Source organism: Anser anser (genome assembly GCF_964211835.1).
Source record: "Anser anser genome assembly, chromosome: 13".
Classification (NCBI taxonomy): domain Eukaryota; kingdom Metazoa; phylum Chordata; class Aves; order Anseriformes; family Anatidae; genus Anser; species Anser anser.
In genome coordinates, this window is record NC_139734.1 from 493,752 (window position 1) to 512,949 (window position 19,198).

Genomic DNA, 19,198 nt, shown 5'->3' on the forward strand with positions numbered 1-19,198 from the left:
CAAATTTTTTATTTACACAGGCAAGTCTATCTTTAGACCCCATTTACCTCTTTACATTTCTCGAATATTTACATGACTTCATGATGCTCCAAGAAGAGAGTGATGAACAAAAAGATTACAGAAACTGTCAAAAGCATAGCAAAAAAAACCCAACCTATCATTGTGCTTTAAAACTTATGAGCTAGAATAATGTAGAAGAAATGTAGTTTTAGCACTTTGGTCCTAACGGTCATGCTCTAGAAGACACTTAAATAGCAGAGGGGATTTCAGAAGTGACCGTATCCAGAGGTTGCCAGTGACAATTCATGAGTGAATCGTAGAGTTCTTCGCTTGTCTCCGTGAATTGTCTGTTCATTTCATCAACATCCAAGTAGAGCTGTGGATCTGAAAATAAAAGCCTGGTAAGTCCAAGTATCAAATCTGAGGCATGCGCACAAAAAAACTTCACGTGAAATGGCTAACAAAATGTATTTTAAGCTAAGTGTAATAAGCTATTAGATCTACTAATTTTAGTGAGGTATTTAGTCCTCTAAAATTTTGAGCCTCACAACTCCAACTTTTGGGAATTTGTATATTAGAAGGCTGGGACTAGAATTGTCTTTCAAGATAAAGACAATGTTTAAGATAGTAAAGATAACGTTTAAGGATAATCAGCCATGAAACCCTCCCAAGAGTCATTTAATTCACTTCTACGGCAATACACGTTACATAGGATAGTTTCTAAACACTAACACAAAATGCCTCCACGTGAGGAACTTTGCAAACCTTCCAGGACGCAAATATGTTTTGTACCGTATTTGTAAGTGCAAGCTGAATCCTCCTTTTGGAATCTGCAACATAAGCTTTTACCTCAGGGTGGAGAACAAAGCTTTTGCATATTACTGAGTTTCTAATATAAAATCTGTTTAGCGGAACCAATACAAAGAACAAAATTCTGTCTTAGACCATTTTCAAATGGGAATGAAGGCACAGGTACAAGAAACCTGCTGCGAAGCATTGACAGTGTCCCGTTTTACTTGATGCGGTCAGTGTATGCTGTATCAGCTTTAAAACCCCAGCTGATTGCAGATCAACCCCACAGAGGTTTGACCTCAGCTGAACTTTCAAGATGTTCTTCATCCAGTAGAGGTTGGCTTGTATTGTTAAAAGGCACAAGGATGGCTAAACTCAAGTGACAATGATAGAACCCTTATTACCGTCAGTAATTAGGTCATCACCGATTGCAGTCATAACTGAAGATTCCTGAAAGACAGAAAAGGCTAAGTTTAATCATAACTCATTTCAGAAAGCATCACAGATTCAAAGTGCTGCAGTCTCAATCCATTCCTTCTTCCTACAACTACAAGGATAGACGGCATTTTATCTACTTATTTTTAGAAGAAAGCCAATATTGCAGTACAGGTTGGAAGGGACTTCCGGAGGTCACAACTAATACATTGACCACGATAAGACCACTTACAACAACTGTTTAATTTGCTTTAAGCAAAGCAAATCAGAAGAACAGGAACAGAAGAAGCGTACGCAATTATGCTGTCAAAACCATTCTTTGGTATGCGTGAACAAATAATGGTGTATAAATCACTAATTCTATGGATTTACTATTTAAGCACTTAAATACAAACACCTCTGAATGGAATCTGCTCTTTTAACTTCACACTAAGCAGAAAGCATGTTTTCAACTTCGGATTCTTTTTGCTGATTCACACAAATCTGTACAACGTATTATCTGTGAAATATTTTCTTTACAGCAAGCGTGCACTATCTTTACCTCAAAAACAGCTGGAGCCATTAAAGAATCTCCTAAAGAGCAGTCTCCAACAGCTTGCATGCTGTCATAGGGAGCATAGGAGCTGTAGTTGTAGTCAGCGTAAGCATCGTAACTCCTCTGCGAGTGGTAGTTCTGGTAATCTTGGCAATAATCATTATAGTTGCATGACTGGTACCGCTGCAATTCTGCTTTCAGTCTGAAACATGAGAAGTTGCATACAGTCAGAGAACAAGAGACTGTAAACCCAGTTCTGAACTTAAACAATTTGTCAGCTTACATACTTCAAAGCTTAAAAGGAAGCTTTCCTAAACAGTCACCTAAGTGACAGCTTAAGTCACAGCTCAAAACCTCATTTCTATAGAAGCAAGCATCCTCACCTTTGCCAATACCAGAAGGAATTGTTCTCATGGATTAACTCCAGAGCCTTGACATGGTTACCTGTACACATCAAGTATTTTTAGCGTTGGCATAAGCAAGCTGCTGCTATGTCTCTGTGCTTTGCTAAAGATTGATTTAAGACCAGAGACATTTATCAAGCACAGCTGCTTTAAAGATGCAGTCTTAACCCTTCTATCTTTTGTTTGGTTAATTACTAGATCTTATTTCCAGAAAGAAGTGAATGGAGTCAGATTATCCATTTCAAAGAAGCATCTGACACCGCCTGTCAGTTTGCCATGTCTACCTCCACCTGCTCAGTTTTTTTGTTTGTTTAAAGTCCATTAAACATTCAACAGCTGCCAACTATACCGCTCAAGTGAAGTCAGTCTTGCTTAACAACACAATCGCGATTCTCCAGCATGACGCCTTATTATTAGTGGGAGAATTACAAAATACGCTGGTTCTTAAGAAGAAAGGGCCAGCTGATTAGCTTTCACTACTTTCCCTTTCAAGATTTTCTCAGGGGCAGCTTCAGACTAATGACAAGAACCAAGACAAGTGCTATCTGTACTAAAACTGAGGTACACTGCATAAAGAACATTCAGATAACCCAGCTGCATATTCAAAAAAATCCGCTGTTTAGACTTGTCTTCACTGATTCTGTACAGGCAGACCTCCTGTGTTTGCAGTGCCCAGTTTCTCTCACTTGAATTGGGGATGCAGAGAAGTGAGTTCTATGCTTTTGGGGAAGAATACAAGCTGAAGGCATTCTGAAATAGCTTCCAAACTAAGCAAACATGAGGGACAAACTAATCCAATGGCTGGGTATTTCAATGCTAAGAGAGCACGGTACTCAGCCATTCAGAAACGTACTACTGATGTGTATTTTAATACCTACATTTGTTTCAATACTGCAAAGCTACACAAGTTCTAATAAAGAGGTAATCCATTGTCTTGTTACTGTAGTAAACAAACAGAAGATACATCATCTTAGGTCTTCTGCTTCCAACTGCACTCTTCCTACATACAGTTGTGTAGGGAAGGAAAATCTGAAAATACTGTTGACGTTCTTCTGGATAGCCGAAGCAAGAAAACATGTTTGTGGCTTATTCTTGTTTTCAAAATAAAACAATATTAATTTAATCAAAAAATTTTGGCAAAGAAGTTTGGACAGTGCTCTCTTGGAGAAGAGCATTTCCATTCTAAAGCAGAAGGAGGCAACATTTGCAGAATTATGCTAGGTAAACAGAAACAGAAGTGTCATTTTTTACTATTTAACAGAACACACAAGCTAACCTCATGAACATACTGAAATTGTTTATATGAAGTCCTGTTTTGTCAGTATCCTGGATCAGAGTTCATCAAATTTGGTATCAATTCTTTAACCGTTCTTTAACCGTTCGTTTAAGCTTCTGCTGCTGTTGACGACAGTGTAACCTCCATAAAGAGGCCTGACAGGTGCCTTTTAAAAAAAAGGTGCCTTTTAAGAGAGAAGCAGAAGATAACGCTTCAAATTCAAAACCGGAAAGACAAGAATGGCTCTTCCCTTCCACAGCACACGCAGAAAACTTTTATCCTAGTATTACTTGCATCGCTCTTCCTCCTGACAAGTGCAACGTAACCGTGCAATTCACTGCACCATGGTCACAGTAAACCCCTCATTTCCAAAATTCCTCCTTGCAATGGCAAGAGCCTCAGACAAAGATGCCGACTGACCGCTCAGAGGTTGGAAGTCCAAGAGAATCAACTCTGTCTGAAATCCATTATCTTACCTCATGAAATTTCAGTCTTACCGCACAGGATGATTACAAAAGCCCGGTCTAGTCCATCTTAATTTGTTTCTTCCACGATATATTTGCACAGGTGTTTTTCGATGTAATGGCATGTTAAATGACATTTAGAGTCAAAGTTAGAATTAGAATCGTATTTTAAAAACAATACAACCACGCTCAAAATCAATTACGGTCACACACAATGGGAAACAACCCAGTACTGCCCTGAAGAAGTTACCCAGCGGGTCACTCGCTTTCTTGAAGCCTACCACTGACCTTCATAGGCATCTCTCTGCTTTAGCTTAAGACTAGTTAAGACTACACTGTCTTGAAATCTGGCTTCACATCTCCCCTCAATTACATACAAACGGTGAGTAGAGGCATTTTGGCCACATTCTGTAATTTTTTTTACTTATTTTTTGAAAGAGAAAAACGCAGTCATTTTTAACTCTTTCTATGGAGTTCTCATTTTCGCCAGTGAAAAATCACTATGTTGTTTTTAAATTAAGTCACCCACTTCAGCCATCTTCCCTCACCAGCTGCAAAGCCGGGGGTATCTGCATTGATCCAGCTCCGTACTAATACATTTCACAATCAGTTCAATTTATGCGACAGGCTGGAACCTGGGCTGAGACCTCTGAAGTGCCTGTAAACCAATCCTGCAGACAGCCGCTAATCCATCAACCGTACCTGGGAATCGTGTTGCTTAAAATATTCCATATATGCAACGTACTTTTATTCTGTACAAGATTCACAGAGGCTAGGATGGAAACAACAGCAAAAAAAGGACCATACCTGGTTTCTCAGACTGACAGGCTACACATTTGTTATCTTCCGTCTTATTTGGTACAAGGCATATTCCACAGTCCCAAGAGCCTTTCGCCTTCTTAAATTTGTCTCCAAAGCCCAGAGTGGCTGTTGTGTCAGTGCTGCTCGAGGAGGATGTCACTGTCACCGAGCTGTCTGTGACCACTGGTCATGTCAGAGCAGGCATTACTCCCGTTCCAGGTTTTGGTGTCTCACATGCTATACATTTTGTAGCTTCCGGTTTGTTTTGGACAAGACATGTATCACAATCCCACGTTCCAGGTACTGTTTTGAATTTGTCTCCAAAGCCCAGCATCCCTGCTGGGGGCGCTGCTGGCTTTGAGGTGTCGCATTGACTTGAACTTACTGTCTGTTTCATACTCTCAACTGTTGAGGCTTTAGTAGCTTGACAAGTTACACATTTGTCCTTTATGTCTTTGTTTTGCAGAAAAGGGTCACATGTATCAGATTGCCAGTACGATGCTTGTTTAGAAGTCTCTTTACCTGCAGAAAAAGTTGTTATTGCAGGCCTAGTATAAACCACTGTGCTTGTTGTAGGTTGCGCAGACGTAGAAGAGCGTGTTTTCAACAATCCAAAGTCTAGGAAGCAAGAAAAAAAAGTCTTCCTGTTAGCGCAGCACCTCACTACATGTAACTAAGTGACTTTACTAGAGGGCAAAAATTTCAACTCAGGTGCCAATGGTTACAACTAGACATTCAGACCGAGCGCAACAGGAAGTCCCCAGAAATCTTATCTAAACGGATGAAATTTCATCTGCTGCACTGGGTCACAACAGAACATTTCGTTAAAGCTTCATTTAACTCTTTGTTTCCAAGCAAGCTTTAAATCAACATTTTCACTGGTCGATACAAGTACAAACAGACAGTAGCTGACTGAAATCTGACAGTCCAACGTGGAATGGAAATAATACAATTTGATTAAGACGCGATGCCCAATCGAATCAAATTTCTAAAGCTCCTCCTTCCGTAGCAGATGACTCAAATCTACTCCAGTAACTGTACAGAAGTTTGTACTCGGAGCAGCAATCCATGCGGTATTTTCCCACAGATGCTGAATATTAATTAAATAATAAAAACTCAAGACAATTGAACAACTGTCTAATTTTCTATAATCTTTTTCAAAATGCATCGGACACAGGACAACTCCTTATTTAAAAGGTGGCAATTTTAACAGGAAAGACAAGCTACTAATACAGAAAGACTAAAGGAAATGCATCTTAAACAGCAGCTCAAGTTGCTTGTAAATCTACCTTGAACATAGTTGTTTTGTGGTTTGTTTGTTGGGTTTTTTTTAGTCAAAAATGAAGTCTTTGAACAATGTGGATTTAGATTCTGCTTCTTTTAAACCGATAAAGAAAGTGAATGTCACTTCACTCAGAGGTCTTTCCTTAAACAAAATGCACAATGTATTTTCTCTCACTTAGCTCTTTCCAGTAGAGAAATGTGCTGCCTTCTTCACAAGTATGTAAGTTAGAAGAAGACTTTTGGGAAAAGATCAAATTCAATAAAGCCCTTTTTCTTAAAAGATATCTTTTCCACAGACACACTTTATGAAACTGTTGAAAACAATTGCAATTGCTTAAAAACAAAATTCAGAAAAGGGTTTTTAACGTAAAACACTCCACTTCTGTTTGCAGTTTAAATTTTAATCCACAGGAGCCATTGTAAGCTAAGGCCCAAAGATTCGCAGCTTTCGCCATGTATTTGGAACTGAAGCTCTTTCCTATTCTTTCTTCACCTGGGCTGAAGGTGGGACAGGAGTGTTGAGTTTTACAAACATTTCCTTTTCAATTCCACAAATTGTATTTACTTAAAATGAAACACCGATTATCTGGCTAATTCTCTTAGTACCTCATTTACAATTACATCCTAACACGTAAAGGAGATGCAACCCATCTGCTTTTCATCTTGCAGTTTTACTTCCAGCAACAAACACCACTTAGAATAGAAGGGGGCAGATGCACCCTAACAAACGCAGCGCTTAATGTAATGCTCTCCTACATTCATATTTATAGCAGATACTCTATTAACCATAAGTCGTGTGTTGGTTTTTTTTTTTAATAAAAAATGCTAGCGTATTTTTTGCAGCATCTTTTTAAAAGGAGTTCATTATCTCTCCAGGATTTTTTAGAACGTCTAAGACGCTTCCTTCCTTTAATACGTGGGCAGTGGTGAAGGGACCACCAGCAAAATCTTTGACCTCCTCTTTCTGTGTGTTGATGTTGGTTGAGGTGGTGGTGTCTTTTGAAACAAAAGAAAACAAAAACAGCTTTCACAATGTGACCTAGTTAGAGCAGATTATACTCACTTTTGTTAGAAACAAGAATTTCCAGCTTTCATGCTTCTCACATAAGAATCTTCACAAATTCTACTTACTTTGCAATGCTTTATGATTACAAGCAAAACAAAAAGCAACAAAACAAAAAAAAAATATAAAAGCAGATCTGTCACTGGAAAAATACTGCAGAAGTCCAACACTGCCTGGAATTGCTAGCATGCGCAGACAGGACAGATTGAAGATTTAATAAAGAAAAAAAGGAAAATCAGCACTTCAGATCTGAAGTGCTAAAGTTTCAGTTACCTAGGGTAAGAAAGGGCGTCACTGGAGTACCACTGGGTCCAGAAAGTTCTGCCGATTTTACAACGGGAACACTAAATGTAAACCCAATCTGCTATGAACAAGAGAGGTTTTTCAGATTCTCAAGCCACAGGAACTTCAATCGAATGCACACACAAAACCAAATCTGAAAGCTGCTCTTCACATTTGTAGCACGCATGCTGAATGACAAATTATAAGCCAGAAGCCTACATACTTTTCTCCATCAAGGCAGATTCTGCTTTAGTGTTCTGCAACAGCCTACTAAATGCCTAAGAAAAAAAGTCAAGCTCCTTTATTATTTTACTTACAGAAGACGTAGGTAGCACTTCTGCCTCAGTAGATTTCACAACTGGAGATGAAAACGCGAACTCAGGACTGCTAACAGTACTTGTTGGTTGTATCTGTATTTTCAAAAGAATTAAAGGTTTATATTTAAGAGCAACAACTACCTGAATTCACTACCCAACAGAAGTCCCGCAGTGACGTCGAAAAACCTGATGTTTGAGTTATTTTGCAGATAAAAGTAATAATAAAACACAGGGAAGTTTCCAAGTGGGTATAGGACAATATCTTCAAAACCAAATTCCAGAAACTGAGAGGAAAAGCTGGAGATGCTACTTAGGTCTAAATGCACGGAAAAGCAAGCCAGGAAGCTGAAGAACGGCAAACTCAGCCCAATGATACTCCAAGAACTTCAGCAAACACCTCAACATGTTAAAGCAGCTGTCTACTTCAAACCGTACAAAAAATATTTCAAGTACTCTGGAACAGATTAATGTTTATTTTATTGCAATAATATGCCAATTATTGCACCCTAGGCTCATTCTATGTGAGGCTTATATGACCACGTTACCTCTAATTTAATAACTTAAATAAAGTTGTGGTTTAACCATTGCAGGCAACTAAGCACCACACAGCCACTCGCTCACTCCCTCCAAATGGAACAGGGAAAAGAACCGGAAATAAAGAAGTAAAGTTGTTAAATTTGAGGTAGCATTAATGACTCATCGCATGGAATGGCTACCTGGAAAGACAAATGCCATAACCCTGTACATACTCCCCACTCCTTCCCCTTCTTTCCCCCAGCATTTATTGCTGAGCACGATGCTAAATGGTGTGGAATATCCCTTCGGTCCTCTGGGCTCCGCTGTCCTGGCTGAGTGCCCTCCCAGCCTCTTGTGCATCCCCGACCTCCTCGCTGGCAGGGCAGCGTGAGACACAGAAAAGGACTTGTCACTGTGTAAGCACTGCTCAGCAACAGCTAAAACACCAGTGCCTTACCAACACTGTTTTGCTCACAAATCTGCAACACAGCATCATCTACTACGAAGAAAATTAACTCTACCCCTGCCAAAACCACTATAAATAACTTGGCATAAAGTCCACACCCCCCTTCCCCCGCAGACTTCCACAGCATTTGAAGCAGTTATACAATCACGTTAAATGGGAGTTGGCAGGCTCTAAGACTGAGAGAAGCAGAATCAAAACATTTATGCCTTTTTCCCCAAACTGGCATACAACCCCAATTCATTCAGCTGCGTAGAAACTAATATTTGTTAGTTTCATGAGCACCACAGAAAAAGTCAACTCGCAATAAAGCAGTATACTCATTGTAAACATTATTTATAGCATAAAGATTTACCTTGCCCGCCGCCATCGCTGCTGCATCTGCCATGCCTGCCGCCTCCGTTGAATTTGCCACGCTTGTCGTTGCCGCTGTTGACCTTGATATGTCCTTTGTCATCAGCAGATATGGCATGCCCGCCGCCATTATTGGACATGTCAAGCCTGAGGGCACTGTTGAACACGTTATGCCCGACGTCGCCGTTGTATAAATCATGTCCTCCACCTCCTCCTCTGATAGATCTGTCAAGTCCTCCACCTCTGATGGATCTTTCATGCCCTCCACCTCTGATGGATCTGTCATGCCCTCCACCTCTGATGGATTTGCCATGCCCGTCGCAGCTGCTGGAGTTGCCGTGCTCATTGCTGCTGTTGAAACAGCGCTCGGTGACGCTGAGACAGCGCTACTACCAATGAAACTAGAATTGAACTGAGGCAGCGATGCAGCACTGATGGGTAGGGGTATGTTCGGTAGCACTGGTTCCTCCACTTCCTAAAGTTGCAAATTTTAATTTTTCTTATACAAGACATACTACTTTCTCACCCCATCCCACCCAATTTATTAACAAAATTAAATAGAACAAAAATCCATACAAATTAAGAGAAAGCAAGTTTCCAGAAGAAATCCCGATCTCCCCACCTCTGTCTACCACGTCATTTTAATTTATGGCAGGCCTGCTTCCACATTATACTCTATTCAACAACTGTACAGCAAGAACACTGAAAGTTAACTCAAAACCTGTGCAGAACAGAGACGCACAGATCACATTTTTTTTCTTTCTTTTCTATACTTTAGTCATCAAAGCTCTGGAGAAGCATCATCCTTTCTAACTACCCTCGCATGGCTTCAATTAAGAGTACACTCTCAAGACAAGTGAGAAAGTGTTCCTCTTGCAAAATTAGGCGGGATAGCTGCCAAAGTTTCTAAAGTCACTACAGCAGTGAACGTGGAAAAAGGTAATGTTTAAAGAAGCAGGTAGGTTCAACAACCAAACTAAACACAAAAAGCACCAAAGAAAGTCAGACTAGCAGCACTGAAGATTGTGTTCTGGTAAATACAGTCTATACCATGTATCAGGATGCAAATATAAAAATCAGAAAACAGCCTCTTAACAACTTCAATTTTCATCCCTGCCACTTACTTTATTTGATTACTAAGATTGGATGAGTTATGTTTTAAATGGCATAGGAAATCTGACCAAAATTTGTACAGTACTATCATGATCTACTTAGAAATGACTAGGAAGGGATGTAAGTTGGTACTACTGATATTCAGTGCATCCTGTAGCTTACATCTGTTTCACAGTTTTGATTTGAAAAGTTTATGGAACTTTTGATATTTGGACCATTATTTTATTTGCGTTACAGGAATAAACAACAGTGTTTATGATTTCTTTATATTGCATCATCTGGAAGTCCCATTTAATGATTTGAAACTTAAATTAACTTAAATACTTAATATTAACTTAATATTAATTAAATACTTAATGTTAACGTAAATACTTAAATTAACTTACAGGCAGCTTATATAACATCCAATAAAAGAAAAAATAATCTGAATATTCATGGTCATAGTTTTATGGAATAGATTTTTCCTATTAAAATGAGAAAAAAACTCTCTCACAATGAGTTTGGTGAGTATCAAAAACTGAGTCATCGTTAGCAGACATGCAGAATGCTCTCTTCTACTACTCTTTTTCACACTCTTGGCCTGTATCTTTCTGTATGACTTAAATATGAAACCAAAAATTAAGCTTTTTTTTTCTTTTTATACTTGGCACTCGTTTCAAGTATCATTCCTGTAGAAAAACTATACAAACCTTCACCAAAACTTCTCTTCTTAGGACTCATTCATTCAATTGCTAACGAGAAATGTTATAGTTTGAAGAATCTCCAAGGTAAGAGAATTAAAAATTTCAAAATTACATAAGCAAAGTTCAGGTATTCAAACACAGGAAATCAATTGGAGCCTGCTCTGAAACCCACAAGAAAACAAAAACAATGCAAAAATAAAGCGGTATTGTTATAATTTACTATGATGCAATAAAACTGACACACTTAGCTAGTTACTTCAGTAAGCTCAGTGACAGCAATTAATTTAAGAGTCACTTACCTGTTCTTGTACAGCTCTTGATAAATAGTGTATTCCTCTTTCCCTTCTCATTTTGCCACCTCCGCTACTCACTCCTGAAGACAGACCATTGGACGCAGCAGTACTGAATTTGTAGCTGGTCACATTGCTAGCACACGACAGTACAGAAGTTGGGGGAAACAAGAGAAAAAAAAATTACCAGCCAAATTTTTTTTTCAAGATATTAGAGCTGTTATTAGTCCTAGAATTGAAACCTGCTGATCAGAAAAAAACTAAAGCTGTCTCACAAGTTGCTAAACGCTGGTAAATACTTGATGTTCTAAATAGGAAAAACTTTATTAACAGCAGCAATGAAAAGGACATACATAAGTGCACCGTTCACATGGGAACAATGACTAAGCCAGAAGACCTGAAATAGAAGAGCTGATTTAGATTGTTATTTTCCAGTGCTTCCTTTAAATAGGACTGGTTCTCTGATTCTGCGATGCACGTGTATCTTTTGCAGGGATATAAAAGAACAGCTCACAAAAATACAGAAAGAGTGCACATATGCACACATACACATGGGAAACACTGCCAACAGCTCTGATAGAATAGGGACGCCTTAGACTTGTGTGGCAAGGTAATATGGCCTAAGCTTCAGAAGCAGCTCTGGCTTTCATGTGGCCATCAGCAGGAACAGCAGAGGTGTTTGGGTATGCCAACATTCCAGAAGTCTTTTCAGACATGAATACAGATCCCTTTTGTAAGGCATACAAAGGCGTTTTTCTGGTACTTAAAAAAGCCTAGCTCAAAACCAGAAAGATATCCTAATCCAAGAGCAAATGGGGAAAAAATAACCCAAACCAGAAGTGGAATAGGGAATAACTCTAACAAAAGTACTATGGCAAGAAAATGAAGTATGCCTGGAAAAACCGTGACATCAAAGCTTATCTTGCAGCCAATCAGTCAGTCAGTACAGAAGTGCATTAGATCGCACTGGAAGACACCAGGTCAAACTCCCACAATACTGAGGAGGAGAACTGGTCTAAACTTGTCAAATACTTGACAACAGCCTGCTTAGCACTGTAACTGCATAGAGGAAGACAGATCCCTAAGGCAGATGCTCAGACTTTTCTCTAATCCAAACTGTCAATCCATTAGAATTCTGAAAAAAGTCTTACATCAAAATAGATCTTCATTCAGACAACTATCGCTTGCCCATAACAGCCCATATTCCTCTTTCTGTTAACACCTGTGAGCTTCAAGGGGGCAAAGACAATTGTCAGCCTTCAAGCAAGTCTAATCTACAATTGGACTCAGGTTTAAAATATATACACACACACACACACACATAGATATATAGCATTGGTGGGCCAGAGATTTACTGAGTATTCCAACTCAACTGTCCAAAGGGACTCTTGCCAGCAGATCAGTGTGGTGCTCCTGCTCCAGAACATGGCACCCAACAGAGACCAGCATCACAAAAAACACTACCACCACTACCTACTCTACAAACAAAAGGTAGGGCACTGCAATAAACTTTGTGAACGAAATCAAAAGCAGTGTGAGTTTTCTGTATCTCCTTCCTAAATGGAGAAGTAGAAAGGAGTTCTAACAAAGACAATTTAGAACAGTTTGAAAAAAACATAATTACAACCCAGCACCTGATTGCACCTGTACCAGAACCTTAAAGCCAGTCGCTTCCACCCCTAAAAAGGTGGTTGTTGTGAAGTCCAACTTTTAGATGCCAAAACAAAGTGTTGAGTTCTTTCTGCAAGCCAAAGAATGCCCATGGTCACATAAGAATTGCTTGGCAGATGAGCATAGAGTCAACAAAATTCCCTGCTACTGTTCTTTGAAAAGAGCGACCCCCTAAAAACCGAGTGCAAAGTCTCTTAACTCAAGCATTATTACCCAAAACACCATTTGCCCAGAAGGAAGAGCCATCAATATTATCTGGAGGATAACTCATTTGACCTAAACCAAGAAAGCAGTATAACACAAAGCAGTCTCCTCAAGAAGAAATTCAATTAATTCTGCTGGATTTTTTTTATTTTAGAGATGAGTTAGCATTTGGCCTCAAATGATTCTAAAGAACACATGGTCTTCATGTGAACTCAAAGCAGACAATTAACTTCATCATGAAAGGAGTATTAAAAAAAAGAATAATAAATCATAAATCTTCCTCCATGTTTTTGCTTAAAAAATAAAGAAAAAAACACATCAATAAACATCCTCCTGAACTGTAACTCACTTCCCCTACTTCACCTTCTAAAGAATACTTCAGAAAGAATCATCCCATTAGGACAGAGCTTTCAAACTGCAAGCAATTAAATAGCTAAAACTAATAGCTTTTCCCCTAGGGAACATTAGGAGGGACAAATTATTTTGTTATAAGTAAACTGAGTTATAAACCATGAAATATCTGTCAAAGCAAAATTTGTAACGCTACAGATTTAGTTAAACTACAAAATGAGCCATATTTCCTGTAGAAGGAAAAAATTAGGCCTCCAATAGCAAAGATCCTTTCTGTGGATACAGAAAACGTGCCTCATTTCCCATCTTCGTATCCTACTCAGAAGATAAACTTGGGATAAAAAGTGGTGTATCAGTACTTTTATTCTTGCTCATCTTCCTTCCGTTCATAAAAACAACAATTTTCTCAAAGTTATATTGATCTTCAAACACAATCCAGACTTTGCAGCTCCCTCAAAATACAAAATTTTCATTGGATTTCCCATTCCTTTTACTGAGAACTGTCACCACCTTTCAGGTGCAGACCGTACTGAAAAAGGAGATGTCTTTCTTCCTTCAAGTAAGTTTTAAATTAATAGATGTCATACCTTTCAGATGGTTCTGCTCGCTGTTCTGCAGGCAAAGTCTTCTCTCTCATCCCCTGCAAGTTAAGTTTAGTTCAAGACTTAGCTGAATATGTACAGAATACACAAAGTACCAACAACCACTTCATGTGGTTTTTTGTGGTTTTTATTTTATTTATTTATTTTTAATTTTATAGCCCTGAATACACCTCACCTACTTAACGTTGTTCCGTAATTCAGCATTGTGGGTACAGTTCAGTTAAATTTTGGGGCTAAAGTAAGCACACTGCTTCACTCAGCATTGAGGACAAACTGATAGAACACTAAATCAAATTTGTCAAATCCTCTAACAAAGAAAGTAATTATTTTAAACAAAATGACAAAAATTGTGTGTGTGGGGGGGAGAGTTTTCATCAAAACTTGTGTTTACCAACCCCGTAAAAGGGACATACTTTTCTGTTTTCTGTCATTTATGAACAAACAAGGAAAAAAAAAACCTCTACCCCCCTAAAAACTAAGCAGTTGCTGCTACATTCATTTTAGAACTTTACCAAATGGAGATTGTGCTGGCTAAACAATACAGAGATTGAAAGAGTTAAAAGCAATAAGCAACCAGTATTACTGTCCACTTTGATTTCCAGCCTAAGAAGCCCATACACTTAACACGTGGTCATTTGTACACTCAGACTGATACTGGAAACACAGATGTTTTCGCAGAAAGAGATGCCCATTTAATTTTATGGAAAATTTATTAGACTCCATCTACTCCAAAGCAATCAAAACCGATAACTCAGCACATTGTCAGAACTCTCACTTGGAGCACATAGCTCACCTGGAATAGTTTACACAGAACACGAGCATGTTTCATCAGTGACAGCTTTGTGTACATGAGAATATAAAAGGAAAACATTTCTGTCTTTTAATATTCTTTCACTGACAACAGGATGACTCAATAGCACATCATGACATCGTGAAAACAACCACAAGACACTGAGTGTTCCAAAAACAGAATTAAATCCATAAAAGCTCAATCTATTTCACAATGGTTCCCACTGCCTTAAAGCTCGCCTCAAACATACTATCAGTACTTTTTGCAAAGATAGGATAACAATTGGTTTGAGAAACATTCCAAGACTGGAAAAAAAAAACAGGCACATAAGGACTCAAAAATGTACTCACTTGGAACTTTGTGTCTACTCTCTGGCAAATTTTGCTGGACTGAGTAGTTGAAGTCGGTGATGGTTCAGAATACTGCGTATAACGCATCGGTTGACGGTTTACCGTTGGTGTCACAAGTCTCTTAACAGGTGGAGGCTGGAATGCATTCTGGGATTCCAGCTTTGAAAGGGAAACAGCAATCAATTTATCCTTACGTCCACCCAAATTAATTCCAATATTTATTGATGAAAACAAATTACAGAACTATAAACCTCCCCCCATCGGTCTTGGCACTCAGTGAATACGATTTGAAAATTCTGAAGACCGTTCAACTTGTAGAGGGAAATCACCAGAAAACCAGTAACGAAATCCATAAAGCTATATATAAGTAGCCAAAGTCTGACTGAATTCCATTTCAAAATTTGGCAGTTAGCTTCATAGACAAAATAATTCATGCTACCATAATTAAAATAACCCATGTTCCTAGAATATGCTCCTATCTTTTCCTCTGCCCACACTGTGATTTTTTTTTTTCAGTAGCTTAATTCATTAATTTAACATTCGAAGTGTTAAGCAACTAATTATACAGGCTTCTGGGCTTCACATCCCCTACATTTTCCCTCTTCAAAGTTACACAAACAATAGAACACACTCAAAAAAACCAACTTGTCAGTCTTACAATAATCTCATTCATTAAAATATGATCCAATGCTTTACATGTGCATTAGATGCACTTCACGTAGTGGGTTTGACTTCCCTTTTCAAAGCATTTTCACAGACCAGAGTTAATTTTTAACACAGACCACTGCGTGTTCTGCAAAACTGACTTAACTGAACTGTCAGACAGAAAACAAACCCTAAAGGCTACAAGATTTACCGATGGCTCCGCCTGCGGTCTTAAGGATCAGAAAATACAGTCTTAGGAAGCATGCTATTGTTCAAATCAATACCAACAGGAAATTTTTGTTTACGCTGCAGCTTTAATTTCACAGTATCTCCCAGCTCTTAGTAATAGAATTCACACTCTCTCTAAAGTATATAAAAATACATCTTTCTAAAAAATATTACATTCAGTTTGAAACCTTGAATAAGACATGTTTTATGTAAGTTCACAAATCTACTTCGAGTGAACGATGGTTCATTGCTGGTTTTAAAGGTAAAAAAGAAAAATATTAATTCCCCCAGTTAGGCATTCAATACACCAAGAGCTATTCTGCCTGGTACAGCTCCTTGAAATAAGAAAAATACCACATCACTGCTACCCACTGCAGAAGTTTAGCCTGAGTGCACAAGTGTTCCGTCAACCGCATGTTCACTTTAGCAGGAAAACACACGATCGTCTCCTCAGCAAATAATTGCTTCTCATCACGGGCTACCCTTCTCCCGCCACCATTATGAATTCTAGTATTATGAATAGACAATCTATCTCCTTTCACCCACTGACAGCTGCGTGCAACATTCATTTAGTGGCTGACAATTTCAGGCTCTCTGTTGCAAATCTGGCAGATCTTTCTTAATGCCTTATCACAGGTGTATTGCTATAATATAACTGAGAATTCACACCAGATTTGGTTTTAGTTATTTGGATAATATTTATGATATACTTCACTTCTCCATGCCCTTGTAATTTGGCAGATGGTGAAAAGATGGTCCAGGAAATCTGAGATGTTTGTAAACTCTGAAGTGATTGTAAACTTAATTATACATCCATCCAATCAAGGAATTGGCACAGAAACTTCTTGAGACACTGTCCCTTTGCTCATTAGAACAGAAGATGAAAAGTTTGCACATCTTGTTATTTCCTTCAGTCACCTGATCTTCAAGTGGTCATCTAAGGGTTTTGTAATTTAATAAGCCCAAGGATACCCCTAACTAAAGTCATCAAAAAAAGATGACTAGTTTTCATTTTTTAAAGAAAATGAAAGGAAATCATGCTTTACCACAGCATTATCACCAGTTCTGTGCTACCTCCAAATAGGAATTTAGGAGCGTAAGATTTATAGCGTCGGAAAAGAAAAAGAAAAAAAAAAACCTCTACCCCCCTAAAAACTAAGCAGTTGCTGCTACATTCATTTTAGAACTTTACCAAATGGAGATTGTGCTGGCTAAACAATACAGAGATTGAAAGAGTTAAAAGCAATAAGCAACCAGTATTACTGTCCACTTTGATTTCCAGCCTAAGAAGCCCATACACTTAACAAGTGGTCATTTGTACACTCAGACTGATACTGGAAACACAGATGTTTTCGCAGAAAGAGATGCCCATTTAATTTTATGGAAAATTTATCAGACTCCAACGATGGTTCATCGCTGGTTTTAAAGGTAAAAATGAAAAATATTAATTCCCCCAGTTAGGCATTTAATACACCAAGAGCTATTCTGCCTGGTACAGTTTTGCAATTTAATGATACCCCTAACTAAAGTCATCAAAAAAAGATGACTAGTTTTCATTTTTTAAACAAAATGAAAGGAAATCATGCTTTACCACAGCATTCTCACCAGTTCTGTGCTACCTCCAAATAGGAATTTAGGAGCGTAAGATTTATAGCGTCGGAAATTAACAATTTTCCTCCTCTTTACTTTGAATGGTGATAAAAAGCACAAAAACTAGTTTTCTGTGCCCGAATGAACACGGAAGTCTGTACAAAGTCTATATGACCACTCAATCAGTATTTTTCTATTTGTGATCATTTCTTCAAGAGCAAACTTGCCTCAACAGGAATTTTAATATGCAGCTTCACCCCAAGTTGGGGGACAAGATAAAACGACTTGGTGTGTTCTAGAGTTGTTGCTCTCAACTTACAAAGATAACATAATTCTTAACCTGAGTAATCTTCACAGCCCATCATCTACTGTGGATACATGCCAATATTAACTTGATTTGATGTCTATGTTGTCACTGAGGTTTGAGAAAATTTTTCTAATAGTGATAAAGCATTGAAAAAGTTATCTACCTCAGCTTAAGACATTATTGGTTCTTACCTTTCTTCGTTTGGACTGGAAGTCAGTAATATCCGGTTTATCTATGTCCGGAGGCTAAGGGAAAAAACAAAGCATAACTATTAGAGGGCAATTTTTTTTTCCTGAGAGAGAGGGTTCCCTGCAACAAAAATGTGGGGGTTCATGGTCAACTTACACAACACAGCGGCAAAAGAGATGTCATTCTTTTAGCATCCTGTTGAAAAAATAGCGCAATAAATTAAACCGGCCACAGCGTAAGGAAGAATAGTTTTATCTTTATCCTTTGATGGCACATTTACTAAGTTTTATAAACACATGAAGCAAAAACAGATTAAAAGAAGTGCTATTTACCAACAAAGCGGTTGACAGCTGCTCCACTGCCTCCAAGATGCACCACGCTGAGGTACTCAAGGTAGCGTGGGACCACACAGTTTCTTGTCTAGCTTTCGCTCTCTTTTGTGCCTGAAAAATTAGCATTTTAAGCGTTACAATGGTCAATTCTCAGCTAAGGAGGCATGTATTTTATGTCCCAAGGCTACACTGATGATACAATCAATATATTCTGATGACAGAGAAACATGCAGTCACTGGGAGTTCAAGCCATAAAGAAGAGAATACATTCGGAGTTTAATGAAGTTTACCTTGGGCCTCAGTGCATCTTGCACGTGCTTGTTGCACGAGCAATAAAAGAACTCCGTACTTGTAAAAGGTCAAGACGGATGATGCCAGGACTGCTAAGGCCTCCGAAGCAGTAATCAGGGAAACAGAACTCAAGAAAAGGCTTGTGGTACAGAAAGCATTTTCAGTAACAACACAGACCTCAGAGTTTCACGATGGTCTAAGTGTACCATCTTAAAATCAGTGTATACAATCATAACCAGGAACTAGTTTTACTTCTCTCTTGCTTCCTCCCTTCCCCCAAGATTAAAGTTGGCTGCAAATCTTTGTCTTAAAAGATAAAGATCTGATTTAAACTGTAACAGATCTAAACATTACACTGAAAAAGTAAACTGTTTATTTGCACCACCCAACTTCAAATATCAGTCAAAAACTTCCTTTGGTGTGACTTTTTTTCTTCCCAGGTTAAACCCCTCATATAACCACACTGTGCTTATCACACGATGTGAAGACAGGAAGCAGACCACGCAGCATGTAAAAACACAAGTGAGACTCACAGAACCACAGAATGGTTAAGGTTGGAAGTGACCTCTAGAGATC

The 19,198-nt window shown here is 38.5% G+C and overlaps 2 protein-coding genes across 2 annotated transcripts; both read right to left on the reverse strand.

The window, feature by feature from the left end:
- LOC310880925 (tRNA selenocysteine 1-associated protein 1-like) lies at nt 1-4,029 on the reverse strand. The gene is made up of 5 exons (XM_083797464.1): nt 3,940-4,029; nt 3,443-3,608; nt 1,769-1,964; nt 1,197-1,242; nt 1-384 (listed from the first exon to the last, which is right to left on the reverse strand). The coding sequence occupies exons 2-5, from the start codon at nt 3,451-3,453 to the stop codon at nt 248-250; spliced, it is 390 nt and encodes a 129-aa protein (XP_083653590.1). The 5' UTR covers nt 3,454-3,608; nt 3,940-4,029; the 3' UTR covers nt 1-247.
- Nucleotides 3,520-18,362, reverse strand: LOC310880709 (uncharacterized protein; the record flags this gene model as incomplete). The annotated part of the gene is made up of 9 exons (XM_083796910.1): nt 18,332-18,362; nt 18,156-18,194; nt 18,002-18,055; nt 15,041-15,199; nt 13,886-13,938; nt 11,082-11,208; nt 8,988-9,461; nt 7,654-7,746; nt 3,520-3,564 (listed from the first exon to the last, which is right to left on the reverse strand). The coding sequence occupies exons 2-9, from the start codon at nt 18,180-18,182 to the stop codon at nt 3,520-3,522; spliced, it is 1,032 nt and encodes a 343-aa protein (XP_083653036.1). The 5' UTR covers nt 18,183-18,194; nt 18,332-18,362.
- Nucleotides 18,363-19,198: the final 836 nt, after the last annotated feature.

What these genes read in the sequence shown, in the direction of transcription:
- LOC310880925 (XM_083797464.1), bottom strand. An exon ending in TGGCTCCAGCTGTTTTTGAG is followed by an intron (nt 1,243 to 1,768) that starts GTAAAGATAGTG and finishes TCTGTCTTTCAG; the next exon opens with GAATCTTCAGTTATGACTGC. An exon ending in TGATGACCTAATTACTGACG is followed by an intron (nt 385 to 1,196) that starts GTAATAAGGGTT and finishes TTTTATTTTCAG; the next exon opens with ATCCACAGCTCTACTTGGAT.